A 16,710-nucleotide genomic window follows, 5' to 3' on the forward strand; every position below is an offset into this window, starting at 1 on the left:
ATATACACACAATAAAACACTGACACTGCATTTGGGGGAAAAGGTACTGGGTGCTGAAAACGAATTAAATTATTTCATGTGATGTATATTTGTTTTTAATCAACTTGACTAATATTTGATATTTTTTAATGTTTTTTCCTTGGACATCATCAAGTCATATGGGGAGGACATACATGTATAGTTACAAAAACAAACATATATTCTGTAAATAGACGCATTATTGTGTTCATATCAGAAAATGTAAATTAACATGGCAGTAAAACATATGAAATGTGACATTTCAAAACTATGACACATGTGAACATCATTGAAAGCATTAATTCTGTTTTAAAGTTTCTAATTAGTTATCTGAAGGAGCACTTTACCTGAACTGCACTTCATAAGGCAGGGATTTGTATTTTTGTCGGTCAGAAATTCATGCACACAGCCCCCTTTACATTAACAAGTAATCATAAAGAAAACTGCGGTGGTAAATCTTTGGTAATGCAGTTTCAGTGAAGTGCTCGCACTTCAATGTGTAAAATGCGTGCACTAGATTAATTTAGAATCGATTTACACTTGTTACGTTTAATAACGAAAAGGGTAATTTGGTGTATCTGTTAAATGCATCTTTCAAACATGACACAGTAAATTTATGTGAAGTTGTCGCAAATAAGCGTTATCACGTTATGAGCAAATTATTTTCACGCTTTATGAATATGCAGGCATATTTAGATATTTTTTATTGTAAATAATGTGCCACATTTAAGTCGGAAATAAAAGCATGACGCGATTAATAAATCCCTAAAATAATAGTTTAATGCAAAACTAAATGGTTTTACACTGTATAAGTTACAATTGTGCCAAAAAAAAGTGAGCAGCCAAACATTTCAAAAAGTGAGCGATGTCACTTTAAGCAGAAGTGAGTGGTGTGGTTTCACACTCCGGGTGAGAAAGGTGGGTGTGGCTGACTGGTGATTGACAGTTGGTCAATTTTAATCGAACCTTACGGCGGCTGAAGAGCTATAGACAGCCAATGAGCTGACGAGCGTGCACATTTCTAAGACCCTGTAGCCAATAGAAGGCAAAGATGGGCGGTTTTAGAACCCTATGATGTATCCAACGTGTGTTCAGAAGCAAGCGCTCTGAAAAAAAAAAAAAAAAAAAAAAAAAACACTGATAGTGCTTACGGTCTGAAGCGGGGGAATCAATGTGGTAAAAATCGTACTGCTGTGAATTACTTGGCGATAGAGTATGGTTGATAAGCAACTGTAGGAAATTAGCGGCGTGTGGATTGGGAATCGTGGAAGCGAGATACTGAGTTGACGTGCGGGCTGGAAAGGTGCTTGTTGTGAAAGACGTGGAGCAACAACAACTGAGAAATAATCTTGATCATCAAATAGACCGTCCTGCCACATCTCACTTATCAGTAGTAGGCTGTTGCAGTATTGGAACTTATTACAGTTCCGTAAAAACTGTGTTGGTAAAAACATGATACATAAGTAGCCTGCTTCTGAAAAGTTTTTTCAGATATAATTGTTTCCAGAAAAGTGGCATGCTGGATCGTATCTTTGCATATCTGCAAGAAATCTACCACTCCATCAGCATGCTGAATATTTTACATATTTTCTCCGGAAGATGTAACATGCTTGGATGTAGCGATTTTGCATAGCTGGCGTGCAAAATAGAGTCGGTATTTTTTGGAGAATTTGCACGTTTGGAAAAGAAAACAATTGGATGTTTCTTTTTTATACGTTTTAAACGAAACATCGTTGAGAGAAACCGTGTGCCTGTCTGACACATCCCGTCTCTTGCATCCTTTTAAGGGCAACCGCTTTCGACTTGCACTGAGTTTTGGCCGGTAGACAAGTTTTTTGTATTTCTTTGTAAATCGCAAGTCACTTTTTAATTTTGCAGTAGAGTGCAGTTCGGGTATCCCAAATCCCCTCTGGAAGTAGCTAACTAGTTTCACAAGGAGAATCGGGACATGCAAGCGGGTTTAACTGTCATTAATGGGCTAGTTAATACCGAGCCAGCAAATGCGAATGCAGTTTGTCTATAATAACCACTAATAGTGTTTTTTTTTTTTTTTGTTAAAGCTGTACCAATCTGTGGTTCATCTGAGCTGCCGTAGACTATTATTAAACTGGATACAAAATGGCGGCCTCGTTGGGACACATTGGATTGCTGCCTTATTATTTTGCGTATTTAATATGTATTGTAGAACTGCTTATCTCCTCCGGGTTCAGCATCGAATTGCAGTGTCCTTTGAATTGTACATGCACTGGAAACCTGGTAGACTGCAGCAATTTGGGGCTGACGGATATTCCATTGGATCTCCCACGCTGGACATCCTATCTGTAAGTATTTATTAAATGGTCATCGACTTCAATAGGCCCTAATTTACAGTATATCACATATTTCTTAAAAATTATTAGATTAAATACAGGTACACTACCCCCCCCCCCCCATGTCTATGTGCTTAAAAATGATGTATTTATTCGAACTAAAACATTGGGTAAAAGCTGTTTAGATTTGATTCCATCTAGAGGTACATGTTACACTATGTAATAAACGCTGTAAAAATGCAAACCTTTTAAAGAGTTGTAATTACAACAATTGAGTTAAAAGTAGGCATGTTTTGTGATTATTTTTTAATAGTAAAGTCCATAACATGTAGTCTGTGTCGACTATTTTATAATTACCCTTCTTTCCATTCCTGGGTGCTACCCTCCGGGATCAGTCTCTCAAATATCCCAATATTGTTCACGACTGCAAGTAGAGGTACAACACCGTAACAATAGATCGCAGATCAAATCTCCATTATTATGTAGTATTTAAAAAGGAACAGAGTTAAAAACAGAGTAATGTTTCGGCCAGATGGCCCACCTCAATCTTAAGATTTGATATTTTGTAAAACAGCAAACTGTTATATAAATTAGCTTTAAAGATGACTGTAGTTTATGAAATTATGACGCTCCTGTAGAGAGTGCAGAGCATGAAGCAGAACTCCAGCTTCGCTGTCAGATTTGTTGTGAAGTTTACAAATATTCTCGGTTTGTGGTGAAAGATGTTTAACGATAACGTGGAGCCCTGCCAACATGTTTGCTTCCATAGGACAGTGATTGTAACAAGATTAAAGAAAACAACAACAAAACACTTTAAACATTAAACAAATAGAAAACTTTTAAAAAATTAACAAGAACATTGATTTTAATGTACTGCCAATCAGATGACAACACAAAATATTAAATTATCAAAGCTTTCACTTTAGTAATGTAAAACCTATTAAAGTCAAGCAGACAAACGTTTGAGGGCAAGCCTTTATCAAAGTCATCGTCATTCACATAAGTTAGTCTTTATTAGTTTCTGGATAATTCTACTTATTGAATGGATTAAAAAATAATAATCAGTTAGGAAAGTTTATCTTTAGCCTTGATTTTGTGCAACAGGCCTACAGAATTACCAAACCAACTCTTAAAATCTCTGACTAATGTAAACAGTCCATAAATTTTACTTTCCCTGCTTTGTGTAGGCCAATATCTTCACTGCAGATTTTTATATATACAAAGTAAACCAAATATAAACTGAAGTAGATTTAAAGGCACGTTATCTCTCTATAACTGATATATAGAAAACTGTGTTTCAATGTTCACCAATACTGCAAAGTTTGCACCGTTTCTTATAAATGGGCGTGAGGGAGGTTGTACGATTTTAAAACTAAAACCAACAACCCAAATATTAATGCAAGTACAGTGGTTTATTATTAAACCTGACAGCTTGTAGTGCAACATCATACAGGGATGTCCAGAAATGATTGTTTGGCCCAGAAGACTATTTATAACATGAAAAAGTAGCTATGCTGCTCGTTTGGTTTCTCAAAACTCATTCTTTATCGTTTTTAAATGTAAGCTCTTGAGTGAAAAGCAGTGAATGTAGCCTATTTGTTTTTTCACCCTGTGTTCTAGAAAGGCTGGTGTGTTGCTAATAAACTATTGATGTGTCATATTTAGTTTTCTTGTCCTTTACCTTGGAATGTCAGATAATGTTTCCGACTTGTTGGACGATGTGCATGTTTACAGTATTCAGACTGTTAGTCTGGAGAAGAACTGCTAAATAGCCTGTGTCTTACTGAGCCCGCCAAATGGTAAGTGGTCAAATAAAATATTTGTGGTCTGTACAGGATAGCGATTATCTAAACTATCCAAACTATTGGTGAAGATTTATTTTTAAATTCTTTAGATTTGGATTTGGACTTACAAAAAAAAAAAAAAAATGTGACCCTTGTTTTTGACAAAGTGGCATCTTTACCAGGATGAAATAATTTTCTTGGCATAGTCCTGTGGTTTGGTCTTCATTTACTTGGCTTTTTAGTTTCTTTTTCCTGAATAGCTATAAAGTGTGTGTGTTTTTTTTTTTTCTGGGAGACCCGATCCAACAAAATTGCTGTTATTCACTGTATTATTTAATTTTCTGCTCAAATCGTACACGCTCTTGCCAGACACGTTGTAAAGTGAGTTAACACAAGAAACAGTGTTTCTGCAGGATTGCTGGGCATGTTATCTCCCGAGATACTGCAGGGAACATCTTGCTTTCATTTCTTGGGCTCATACAAAACGTGTTGCAGTTACTATTCCAATATTGATTGAAATGCAAGTTGTTCTTGGTTGAATACTATAGCATCATTTATGTGAGATTTTCTGCCCTCTGATTGTGAGATCACAGGCCTTTTTATTCTGTACCCAGAAAGCATGTTAATGCAGACTAAAAAGAATGACCACCTTTACAAAAGGACAGGGGGCTAAAGGGACCATGTAGAACATCAGCTGCTGGGACAATGAATGTGATTCTGGGGGGGGGGGGGGGGGACATAAAGAATACACTCTAAGGGGGGTGGACAAGTTCTCAGAGGACTGTTTGTGTCTCTTGGGGGATTATGTCAGAGTGATGGGAAAACTATAAGAGGCAATGTAATGCACAATTCCACCTAGCCCTTAGGTAGTTCCAGCACATAATGTATTTTTGGTCATGTGTGCGTTTATTTAACTGCATACTGACACAAGGATCTAATCGAAGCCTCAGTCTCACAGTAAAAGAAGATGGAATGAAAGGTTTGCTCTGATTTACACTGATTGCTGGAGAGTTAATTCACACTTAAATGTTTAGTGTGCACAACAAAAATCGCATGATCCAGCTTGGACATGTTAACAGTGTTGTCAGGCATTGTGTTTATGAAATGTTTAGTGCAAGTTTCTAATAAGACCATTTTGACATGGTACATTAGCATACCCCCTCCTTACCAAGGCACTTCAAAAGGGCTCTTCCATTCAACAGCTATGTATAAAAGTTTATGGCACACCTTGTGTTTAGAGAAAGTCAACAGAGGCTAACTAGCCTGGGTCACACTGTCTGTTATGAAGTGCGGCTTGGGCTGTGTTATATAATTTATAACATAACAGTTTTACATATGTTAAGTTCTTGCATAATGTCTTCATACATTTAATGAAAGAAGCTCAATAATTCTCTCTAACAGCATAAGAGCCATATTGACGTTTTGAGTTGAGTATTAGCATACAGTTGGAGACTAATATTTTTGCATATTTATGCAAATGTAGATTCACTGAACAAAACATTTATATGTATGAAATACTAAAGCTTTTTTTTTTTTTTTTTTTTTTTACTTTAAATATAAGTGCAATACAAATATAATTCAGTTTGTATTTTATCCAGCCACACTAAACAGGACTGTTGTTGAGTGCTTTATTAGGTGAATAAACTGGCTCTGTTATGTTTAACAGCCTTACTGTAAGAGTGGTGCTGATGTCTCATTTAGAGTTGGTGTCAGTGAAAACAAATGTCTCTTTTACAGATATCTGCTCTTCACAGCCCCCTCTGTTTGTGTTGTATGCACAGACAGATGGTCAGAGTTTATAAAGTTTTGACCACCTACTGTCTGCAGTGATCTATCAGAAACAGGTTATTAATGTTAACTTTAACGTTACATTGCCATAATGTATGTCTGGATTCAAGACTGAAATATGCAGTGAGTTCTGGATATATACAAGGAGGCAACACATGACATTAGCTGGCACTAAATGCTTTTGAGCTGTACTGTGTATTTGGTGTGTTGCGCTGGTGAAGTTAGTGGTACCTTAATTTTGCTCCAGGTTCCTTGCCAGTAGCAGTGAGAGGTGAGAAGTCCTTAGGATGTTCATCAGTGTTGTATCACTTGAAGAAAAAAGGACAGGAGGCCTGTGTGAAAAATCTCTTCTTAATGTCACCCAGTTGTCTAAACATCATGCTCTTCCTTGCTTTCACAGCAGCTCTTGTGGTAACCTGTGATTGGAAGGCAGCAGAGACAAGTGATACATTTATGAAGAAAAAGGCACATGAGTAATTTAGTGCATGCTTTTATAAACCTAAATGTAGAAAACTGTAATTTGAGGACAAAATAACTGTTCTCCAGGCAGAAATTGGACACAAATTATTTTCTATTCAGCTTTGTCTCTTAATCATATTTCCTCTGAATGCCTATGATGCAATACTGGAAATTTGTGCAACCCTGATGTTTTACAGACCTGAAGAAGTAATTGGAAATGTGTCAGGCATTTCAAAGTTTTAACATTGTACAGCAGTGCAGAGGTGGTGGTGGGTGGGTGAGGCACATCCTACAAATGACAATAATCACATTGAAATGCCTCTCTGTTCGCTTTATTTAAGGACTGTATTACAGTGGTCTAAATGTACATTCATTTGTACAGCATACATCATGAAAATATCAGCTGTGCTTGACATGAGTCCTAATGCACACTATAGTGAGGTCAGGTTTATCACCTGTTGAAGAGCACTTGTTTTTTCAAGTGTTTTGTATTGTGCCCATGTCTGACTTACAGAGGAGACTTGGCAGTTGAATCTGAAAATAAGTTTACTTGTAAAGTACTGCTGTGCTAATACCTAATATCTGCACTTTGGCTCTCTTAAGGGTGTTCTCTACAGTATGGCTTTAGCCATAATGTCAAGGTTGCGTGAAGGCAATATTTGCGACCATAACTGTTTTATGTGAACTGTATGAATGGGTTATTTGCAAACCTTGAACTGCTACATCAACTGTGGGCCCATGGTGACCCGATTCCCCAGTATTTGTAGCGATTTCCTGTTTGGCCTGACCAGCAATTATTAATTGTGCTCTTGCTGTCAACATTATGACACCCAATTGTACCAAATCTTAGATCTCAGAGTATCTTACTTCTGTCAGCAATTTGCCCTTGGCCTTTAGTGTTTATAAATGGGGGGGGTGGGGGGGGGAATGAGGGCTTCCCCTCCAGGAAATTGGTTTGTTGGTGTGGTGTGATAGGAAGCAATAGTGGCAGCTCCTGTAGGATTGGGTTTTCTTTCACTTGGGAACCATTTCAAACTGTACTGTGGAAATGTTTTGTAAATGTTATGCTCTGCTGCGCCCAAGGTCTTTTATGATAACTATGCGTGGCTTTTTTGTAACCCCCTCCACTTTTACAAGACCATGTTTTGAGACGGTGACTAGGGAAAGCTGTTTAAATTTTGTGTTTTTCATTTTTTATTATTCCATTCTTGTGGCTGGTCATATCTTCTGCAAGTGAATTGTATGTGTGACTCTCTTTCTCTTTGGGCCAAATACTGCAGAAACAATAAACTAACGTGCTGGAGCCAGACGCCAGAGTGTTATTGTTAAAGAAATTTAGAATATAATTGAAAACAAACCTGAATTTCACAAAAACAAAAACTAAAAAAAAAATAGCCGGAAGAGAGCTAGTGGAGCAGAGTGGGAGACATGATCCAAGTACTTTTAAGTGGGTGTCTACAAAGTGGTCATGATAGATGAATCATCCATGAATTCTATACATCTGGTAACAGTTTGGAAATCTGGAAAATACATTAGAAAAACATCAAAAAAGGTTCAGAGAGGTACAGTACAGTGAAGTAACTGGCAGAGTGCTGGAATTAAAGTGGAGCAAATCAGCACTTGCACATCCTGTTACCCTTTCTTATTCATACATAGACTTTTTATTGCTTGTAATCTCTTCGTAGTACCTCCTGTCTTATTATTATTATTATTATTATTATTATTATTATTATTAATGTATTGCTCAAGGATTACCTCTTATTGATAGGCCACACCACTTTTTTGCTTACTTTAAGAACACATACAGTATATTAAACAGCATATTTCATTTTGCTTAATAATTAATAGGTGATTCTCTATTAACGGCCCGTTTGTATGTGAAATTGTTGTAACATAATTGTTGTATGTGAAAATGTAACATACTGTATAATTTAATTTGTATTAAACATTCAGACCTTTCTGTGCTTTTATTGTGAACTCTCAACCTTCTTCATTTATCAGTCATTGATTTTTTTTGCTTCAGTCAAGCACTCCAGCAAATGCAGACATAGTTCTGTATTTTGAGAAAAACTTTTAACTGTGTTCTTTCAGATTGTGACTTGCCATTTAGCAGTTCCATGACTGCAGCTACTCCAATATGGTACTGGATTGAACCGGCTTGGATTTTCCTGACAAGAGGGCAGAGTGCTATAAATGTTCAAGGAAGCTGTCACCAAGCAAGGCCTGGGTACTGACGGCAAGAGCCAGATGGATATTGTACTTAAAGCTTTAGTGTATTGTGCCTTCAATGCACTCTGTGTTGTAATACAATTCATTTGTTTGTTGACTTGTGTTGGTTTTAAAAAATTAAACCATTATTTTTTCTTTTTTTTTTTCCCGCGTCTGCAGAATAACTTTTTCTCTTCATATTTTCTGACTTATGAGGAAGTCAACATTTACTTCTGGATATAGAAATTGCAGCACACAAGCCTCTTCCCTGACTCTCTGGGTTTTTGGCCTGGTTTCGGCATTGTCTCCACTTTATTGCCTAAGGCCTATGCAGACCTTTTAGCTTGTATATGGACTGTTCATTTAGTGGAAACTACAAGAAGTTTTGAAAGGTCAGCCACCCACATGCTACCAAAATGTGATACTGTGAGTCTCACACAGACAGACACTTTCCCATAATCTGTTTTGAAATCAGTGTTTGTGTTTAAATAGTTACATGTTTATATTCTTGCTTCAGGCTGTTTAATATTGCTAATCATAATGTTATTAAAGCTATGTTGTAAAAATTGATTGCTTTCCTGTCCCTTCCTAATAACAAAAACACATAAAAAATAAATATCTTAACATGACATCAGGACTTGAGCTATTTAAAGAAAAAAATAATAATTACTGAATATCAAATAATAATTACTGAGTATATTTTTTAGCCTTGTGGCCTACTAGTGCAATAACCACACAAGCTTCTCCAAAAGCTATTGGTTTGTTTTTGCACAGAGCAGTGAACTGGCTTTAAAGAGTAAGTAGCAGGGTTCCAAAAAAAAAAAAAAGGTGGCGTGTTGTTAGAACTGTTTAATGTACCTACAATTTTAATTTTCTTTAACATCCAGACAAATTTTTTACACTTCTAACTTTAAAGTCTGTTTCAAAGCTCTTTTCAAAATGGCTGCTCTAGTGCACTGGGGTTTGTGATCTGTCCCCTAAACCACTGCAGAAAGCGCAATTTAATACCATATATAGTTATTGCTGTGTTACCTGTTTGGCAATAATCCTTACACTAGCCTTGCACTACAGCGGCCATTTTGAAAAGAGCTTTGAAACAGACTTTAAAGTTCTAAATGTAAAAAGTTGTCTGGATTTTAACAATGAAAATAAAATTTACAGGTACATTATTTAAACAGTTGGGGATTGTAACGTTGTACTTTTCAGGTATTTACTCTTTAACGTTAAGGAATTTGGCACTATATCATTTTTTATCCCAAATCCCACAGTTCTCTGTCCTTTTATGGTGTATTTCAAGGTAGTGCAGCAATAATTTTCTTAAAATCCGGTGTGCTTAAACTGATAGTGAAAATAAACACCAAGCTGTCACCGTGCCAGGCCCAGGGCTTTGGTTCAGCTGTACTAGTCTGAGCTGGTGTGCAGTAGCTGAGCTATACAGAATTACAGTGTATGTTTTAACTGTGGCAGGGTACCTGGAACAGCTAAACTGCCACAGTAACTGCTAAGGGGTCTCTGCCTACCTTGGTGTGAATAGCAAACTGCCCCCAAACATAAATTTATTCCTGCAAATCATTTAATTGGAAGTTTGGGCATAATAATTAAAGTGTGGCTTTAAGCGTAGTCGATTATGCTGACAACAATTAAACTTATATATATTAGAGCTGTCACTCAGTTACAATTTTTACCTGTTAATTTGTGGCTGTTAGTTTATTAACCAGTAGATTAATCGTGCATATTTAAGAAAGGTAATGATCTTATAGCAGCGGTCCTGCATAGTAATTGTTCAGGGATCGACATACGTTTGCCCCCTTATATTATATATATATATATATATAGTGTATAAAAAAATGTGTCTTTCTGTCTGCAGTTGTGTGGCTTCTCCAGACTGACTACTGAGCTACAAATGTACTTTTACGACAGAAAGAGAAAACAAGTTTGTGAAGTGTTCTCCCTGTCAGGCAGGTTATCTTAGCAGGGTGGTTTATATAAATGCAGGTTGTTCTTTGACCAGTTTTTTACAGTTTCAAATGAGGGGTAATAACAGCCACTGTGGTGTTCCACCTGTGCAATAAAACCCTATCACTGAAATCACTTCACACTTTAAAGTGCAAAGTTCTCACCCTGTTGCCTTTCATTCACTCCCTCCATTGTTGTCAGTGAATATGTTTTAACCTGGTAATCTCCAACCAGATTTGATTGATACCTATTCTGTAGTGTGGTATAGGAACTCTGAACTCAACAGTTCCGCATCTTACATAACTGTCCTTGTGGTAACCCTACAGTACCAAGTTACCCAGACTGCTCACCTTTTCAACACAGTATCTTAACCATGTACTTGGTAGTTTCACAACTATCATAACCCAGTTTCCCTGAGGCCTAGGTTGCAGCTTTATTACTGTTTGTTTTATGGACTGTTGATGTCCCTTGCAGGCTTCTGACACGCATGCACACACTACTGTCTTTTGCAAACCGGTTCACAGAACTGAAGAGCAGCCATGTTTTAAAGGACAGGCCTCATAAATGTGAAATAATTTTGTAAAAGCTACATGAGCAGAAAGAAAAACGGTATTTTGAAAATCATAAAACGGTTAGTTGTGAGCGCTTTTGTCTGTATAGCCTTTCTGTTAAAGTCAAAGTCAGAATAAAATAACGTCCAGCAATGTGATCAAATATTACCAGAGTTAGATTTTAGCATAAAGCAGTTGTCGTACCAGCAGGAGAATCAATAAGCAAGCTGTATTTTGTGTGTACTTGTGGTCAAGTGAAGTTTTTTTTTTTTTTTTTTTTTTTTTTTAAATCCTCTTTCTGCCCCAAGGGATGGCCTGCTTCACCAGTGTGGCTGCTTGCTGCCCATAAATTAAGCTGAAAATTGTACTGCAGCTCATACCGATGTAGAGTGATTGCTCTGGACAGGCTTACAGTAGGGAGGTGTGAAGTGCTTGCTGTCTGCCTGTGTTACCAGAGAAGGGTGGGGGAGGGGACGCAGCTGAGTGTGTAGAGGAAAGCACTGTAGTGTAGCTAGGCCTCTCGACAGACGAACATGCTGTGTCACCATTGAAATAGGACAGCATGTGTGACTCTGTGGGAGAGTGAGTTTTGTGGGTCACTACCTTTACGGGGGATTGTGAGAAACTACAAAACAACTGAGCCTGGAGTAAGGGTTTGCTTAAATAAATGCCATGAATCACTTGAGCTTCTGTAGACATGGGCACATAAAGAAAAAGAAAAGATTCTGAAAGTTACTTTGTGTGATAAAAAAATAAAGCCTGCAATTTGTTTGCCAAATCGTTATTACCTATTTATTTATTTATTTTATATAAACTGTTTTGTGTACCCCTACTAATGGTCACAAACTATATTTAACACTGTGTGCCACAATGAAAAATTCTAAAAACAAGTTTGCAGACCGCCTGCCTTATAAAGGCAGGACAGCGCTAGATAAATATTGACACCAGAGCACTGTGTGTGTTCTGTAGTGTGCCAGTTACTGTAGAATAAAGGAGCTGTTCATTTGCAAAAGTTAACTGGGCCAAATGGTTAGTACAGGTGCTGAATAACAAACCCACCCTAATGTGTACATTTAAGTTACTGTGACGTTTCATGAAATTATAACAAACTGGCTGATGTCAAACAGCAGTTTTGAGCTATTAGCAATGAGGTTTACTGAGTCTCTATGCTAGACAATGTAGTAGTCAGGAATATTCATCAAATACTATACCAGTGTTTGCTGCAGGACTTACAGACTGAGGGTCAACGTGGCCCCCTCAAAATTTTTAGGGGAGCCTTTTCTTCAGTGAGGGGGTCAATATGTTTGATTCAGAACCAACCACAATTTCTTATTTCTTGTTTGTTTTAAATATGCCAACAGATTTTACTGACCTTTTGTTTCTGAATAACAAAACATAAAACTGTAGATACAACCACGGTGTCTCTACAATACTCACTGTCACTTTTGGGGAAAATATTTGGAAATGAAGTCACCGTGCTAGCACTATCGCTCAGAAATGGCATAGGATTACTCTGTGATAGCAAATGGCAATCATGTATTTTTATTGATAATAAAATTAGAGAAAAGCAGGCATCTCTACAGCTGACCTTTACGAAAACATGTCATTGGCATTTTTAAATTCTTGGTGACCAAAACGTACAGTACTGTTGCAAAAAAATAATAATAAAACGCTTACCTAGTATCAGTGTGATGGATGTCGCTGCTTGTTACGACACATCACTGATGATGGCAGGGGAATTTAATTAAGTAATTAAGAAATTAAATTTTAATCGCAGTACATTTTTGGCGTTTTTAATCTGACGGTATCTGGTCTTGACCGCTCTTTGCTAGTAATGTACTAGTATTGCGCCAACAATCGATATTTTTTCACTGAATTGAAAGCAAAACACTCTTACTCTCACACCAGACGTAACGGCTTGTAAAATTAGACGCATAGCAATACTTTGGTTTCTGATTGGCCCTACATTGTGTATTTTGGTCCAATAGTAATTAAGTTACAATAAACTTTAATCGGGTCATTAAAAACAAAAACAAAACAAAACAACAAAAAAAAAAAAAATCGATTTGCACACAGGAAATAAAATGGAGTTAAAGACTAGGTTTTTAGTTTTTTTTTTAAAATGTTTTTTTTTTTTTTTTTTATCCCAAAGACAGAATGCAGTAACCGCCCAACTGTAAATGAAATGTGTCGTGCCCCATTTTTTCCCAGTTTGAAAACCACTGCATTAGAAGAAACCACGTGTTGAAGGGTCTAATAGTATCATTAAGGAGTTAATGATAAATGAGAAATAAGAGATAGACCAACAGCGCAACGCCAACTGAAACACCCCACAAAACCACCTGATTTCTCGTTATCCAATGGCCAAATAGATTACAAAAATATATCAGGAACGTTCCACAGTATTCAGAAGCTGTTTTAATTAATTAATTAATTAATTAATTAATTAATTCATGTATGTATGTATGTATGTATATTTTGGGGGCAAAAAAAGAAGCTCCGACTGAACCCGAGAAAGTAAAGCTGGTCAATCATTTTTACCTTTTTGTTTGAGCCAAGATTGAAATTTATACTGTCAGTATACCTTTTGTGATTTTTATTACTGTGATATCTATCTTATTTAGGTATTGAAAGTCAACAGTGCGAGAACCACAGATTTCCTTAGAGATTGTCACTAGGATCATTTAAAAAAAAAACATTTTTGGAGGGGGGGGGATATGTACTTTATGCATACATGCCATGTCAAGCCTTAGAGGCAATTGTGATGTGTTTGTTTTGCTGTGAAGCTTGCTTTTGTTTTTTCAAGAGAAGTAGCTGAAAGCCTAATTCCATTTATCTCTGTTGCTGAGTGTATGCAAAGGTGCTTGGTTACAACTGTTGCTGGCACAGGAGTGCCTACTGTAACTTGCTAGGCCTCAATGCAGAGCTGATGAGAGAAATGGCAGAAAGTGTACAGTATGTGCCAGGCAATGGCTCACATTTTAAGCACTACATTTACTGGTTGCTTTATCTTGAATCAGAGGACACGTTGCATTTTAATATTTACAGTTAACATAAAGCTAGAAGTTTCCAGATCTTTCTCTGTGCTGTACTGTAGTTTTATTTTTTATTTATTTTTTTTAAACTTATTTTCTCCCGACTAGAGTATAAAATGGTTTTCCTTTCTTTAGGATTAACACAACAGTTTGCTACTCGAATACAGACTCTTTTCAGTATCAAGTGAACTGCTAATTGTAGGTTTAGAGAGACTATAATTGGATAATCTGCTCATCAATGTTCAAAAAAGAAAAATCCAGCACTCATTCTAATCTTGTTTAGCCGGGGGGGGGGGGGGGGGGGGGGGGGGGGGTGGCGATTGGTTTAATTTAAACCCTTTGCATTAAAATGCATTGCTCTAGTTATGCTGCTAGCCCCACCCCCCCCCATTTATACACCCCTATTGATTTTGCCCAAGCAAAATGTGTGTAGCCATTATTCAGATCTACAATAAAGATAAACCTAAAAGAGCCGAGGTGGATAACAGTGTGTCAGAAGTTGTCTTTGTAGACTCCTTTTACTGTACTACTGGCAGGGCACAGTAAATTAGTCAGGTTTTATTGCACAGTAATCCCATCATTTACAAACTGCAAAAGTTATCATCTATGTGAACAAACACTGTTTTTACAATTTCTTTTTGCTATCGGCAACATTTATATCCCGTATTCCTTCGAGTTTGACGTGCTTTTTTAATAATTTTTTGCTTCTCAAAAATATCCTGCGTCTTAAATTAGAGTACAGTATAGTGATGCGTGTATGAAATTTGCCAACAATAGAGTATCCGACTATACAAACAGCAACATGACAGACTGACTGCCGCGAAAAGACAACAAAGGCGTCTGCCTGAATACACAAGCAGCAACGTCACTTACTGCTGAGAAAGGACAAACCAAGCTTCCTGAGGAATTCCAAGAGAAGCGTTTACAATATCAGCATTTCAAACAAACAGTACCAGCTTGGACTGATCAGAAATGCTGATCAGACCCCCGTATTTTTCGACGTGCCAAGCAGTACCACAATTCATTGCTGTTGTGGTGGCTGGGTTACATGTTGCCTTTTGCCGTGGAGTGTTGTGTCGTGCTTGCTGTTGCCAAGATGTGGGGTGCCGTAAGTGAGTGGTGGTATGTGTACTACAGAGACGCCATCTTAAGTATTAGGTATATAGTACGCAGCTCAATAAACAAGCACCGTGGTTAATCTACAACAACACTGTTTCATGTCAGTTTTGTACAATACAACAACGTAATTGAGACTGTATCTTTGTAAATGCATATTTATTTGATGATTTCTTTTTTCCTCAATTTGAGGGTGGTGAATTTGGGCTGCATCTTCAATTCGAAGGAATATGATATTATTTTTGAAAGTTATAAACTAACCAGAGCTCAGCTATGTCTTTGTAATGGCTTCAAGATTGTATGGTTTAAGTAGGTGTGGCATAATCTGATTAACCGTGAAAACGAAGCTCAATAAAAGAAACAAAAGTCAAGTAAACAATACAACTAATTTCCTTGTCACTACCAGAGAAATTAATGAGCCTGTATTTTGGTTTAAACTGGGAAGAACCTTTGATGTGTGTGTGTGTGTGTCCGCTTTAAAGGTAAAGTTAATGTGTTGAATATAAACATAATCACCTTTCCTGGCTCCAGGCACTTTGAAGGAATAGTGCTGCATTATTATTTGTTCCAGTGTTCATAAAGGTTAACGCTGTTTATTAAAGGATAGACTTATGTGCAGGTCAAGCTTGCTGATGCCACAGTGAAGGCAACAACACTGCACCTTGTGGTTTTTGAATTGATGATACTTTCTGTTTTTTACTTTTTAAAAATGTCTTTAAATTATTCTTTTGGTATAAGTTTGCTGGTGGAACAGCTGATCTTGTAATTTGTTTCGAAAGGATATTGTATTTGTCACTAAAATGACGGGCCTGTGAAATGCCTTTTTGCCCAGAATTTAGAGAATATTTTCCAATGCATGGCTGTTGAATTTATTTAAGATTAGAGTGAAGGCTGAGCACTCGGTTTCCTGCTATGTTTACCGTCTTTTGTTGACTGCTTACCGTCTGATTCCCATGTGACTACAGCAGCACCCTGCTCTGCTTGTCGGGGTCATGTTCTGTTAGTTTTAAGTGGAGAAAAAGAAAGTGCGACTTACTTCTAAATGGAACTGCAATCTCAACAGTTGACGTAGACACGTTTTATGAAGGGTAGAACGTTTGTTGTCTTCACTGTGCAAGTCACTTAGTGTACATGGTTGCAGAAAATGGAACTGCAGAGATTTGAGATTTATGCAGCCGAACCTAAAGGGCAAAAATATTTTTTTGTTAACTGCTAATCTGTAGACATTTTCTTTTTTTTTTACATAAAGCAATAACTTTGTGTGTTTAAAATAGTAGTAATATCAATCTATTCGAACACACTATTAATGCAGCAGGTAGAGGACCCAGCAACACTGTACTGTAGTAATATTACATTACAAAGAGTTGTGCTATAAGTAGACTCATTTTTTTCTTGAAGGAAATTAAAGCTCAACAGTATTTTGCTTTGCAGCGCTTCACATTTGTCAACCCAGCTATTTTTACTGTATTTAGTGTACTTTAGTAAT

The 16,710-nt window shown here is 37.0% G+C and overlaps 1 protein-coding gene across 1 annotated transcript in view; it reads left to right on the top strand.

Moving 5' to 3' along the window:
- Nucleotides 1-937: 937 nt before the first annotated feature.
- The window catches only part of LOC121328372 (leucine-rich repeats and immunoglobulin-like domains protein 1), a 47,036-nt gene continuing 31,263 nt past the window's right edge, over nt 938-16,710 (top strand). The window contains exon 1 of the mRNA XM_041273003.1: nt 938-2,339. Within this exon, the coding sequence (XP_041128937.1) occupies nt 2,137-2,339 (203 nt within the window). The 5' untranslated portion in view covers nt 938-2,136. The remainder of the gene's footprint in view (nt 2,340-16,710) is intronic.

The sequence above is a fragment of the Polyodon spathula genome, chromosome 16 (genome assembly GCF_017654505.1).
Source record: "Polyodon spathula isolate WHYD16114869_AA chromosome 16, ASM1765450v1, whole genome shotgun sequence".
In the NCBI taxonomy this organism is placed as follows: domain Eukaryota; kingdom Metazoa; phylum Chordata; class Actinopteri; order Acipenseriformes; family Polyodontidae; genus Polyodon; species Polyodon spathula.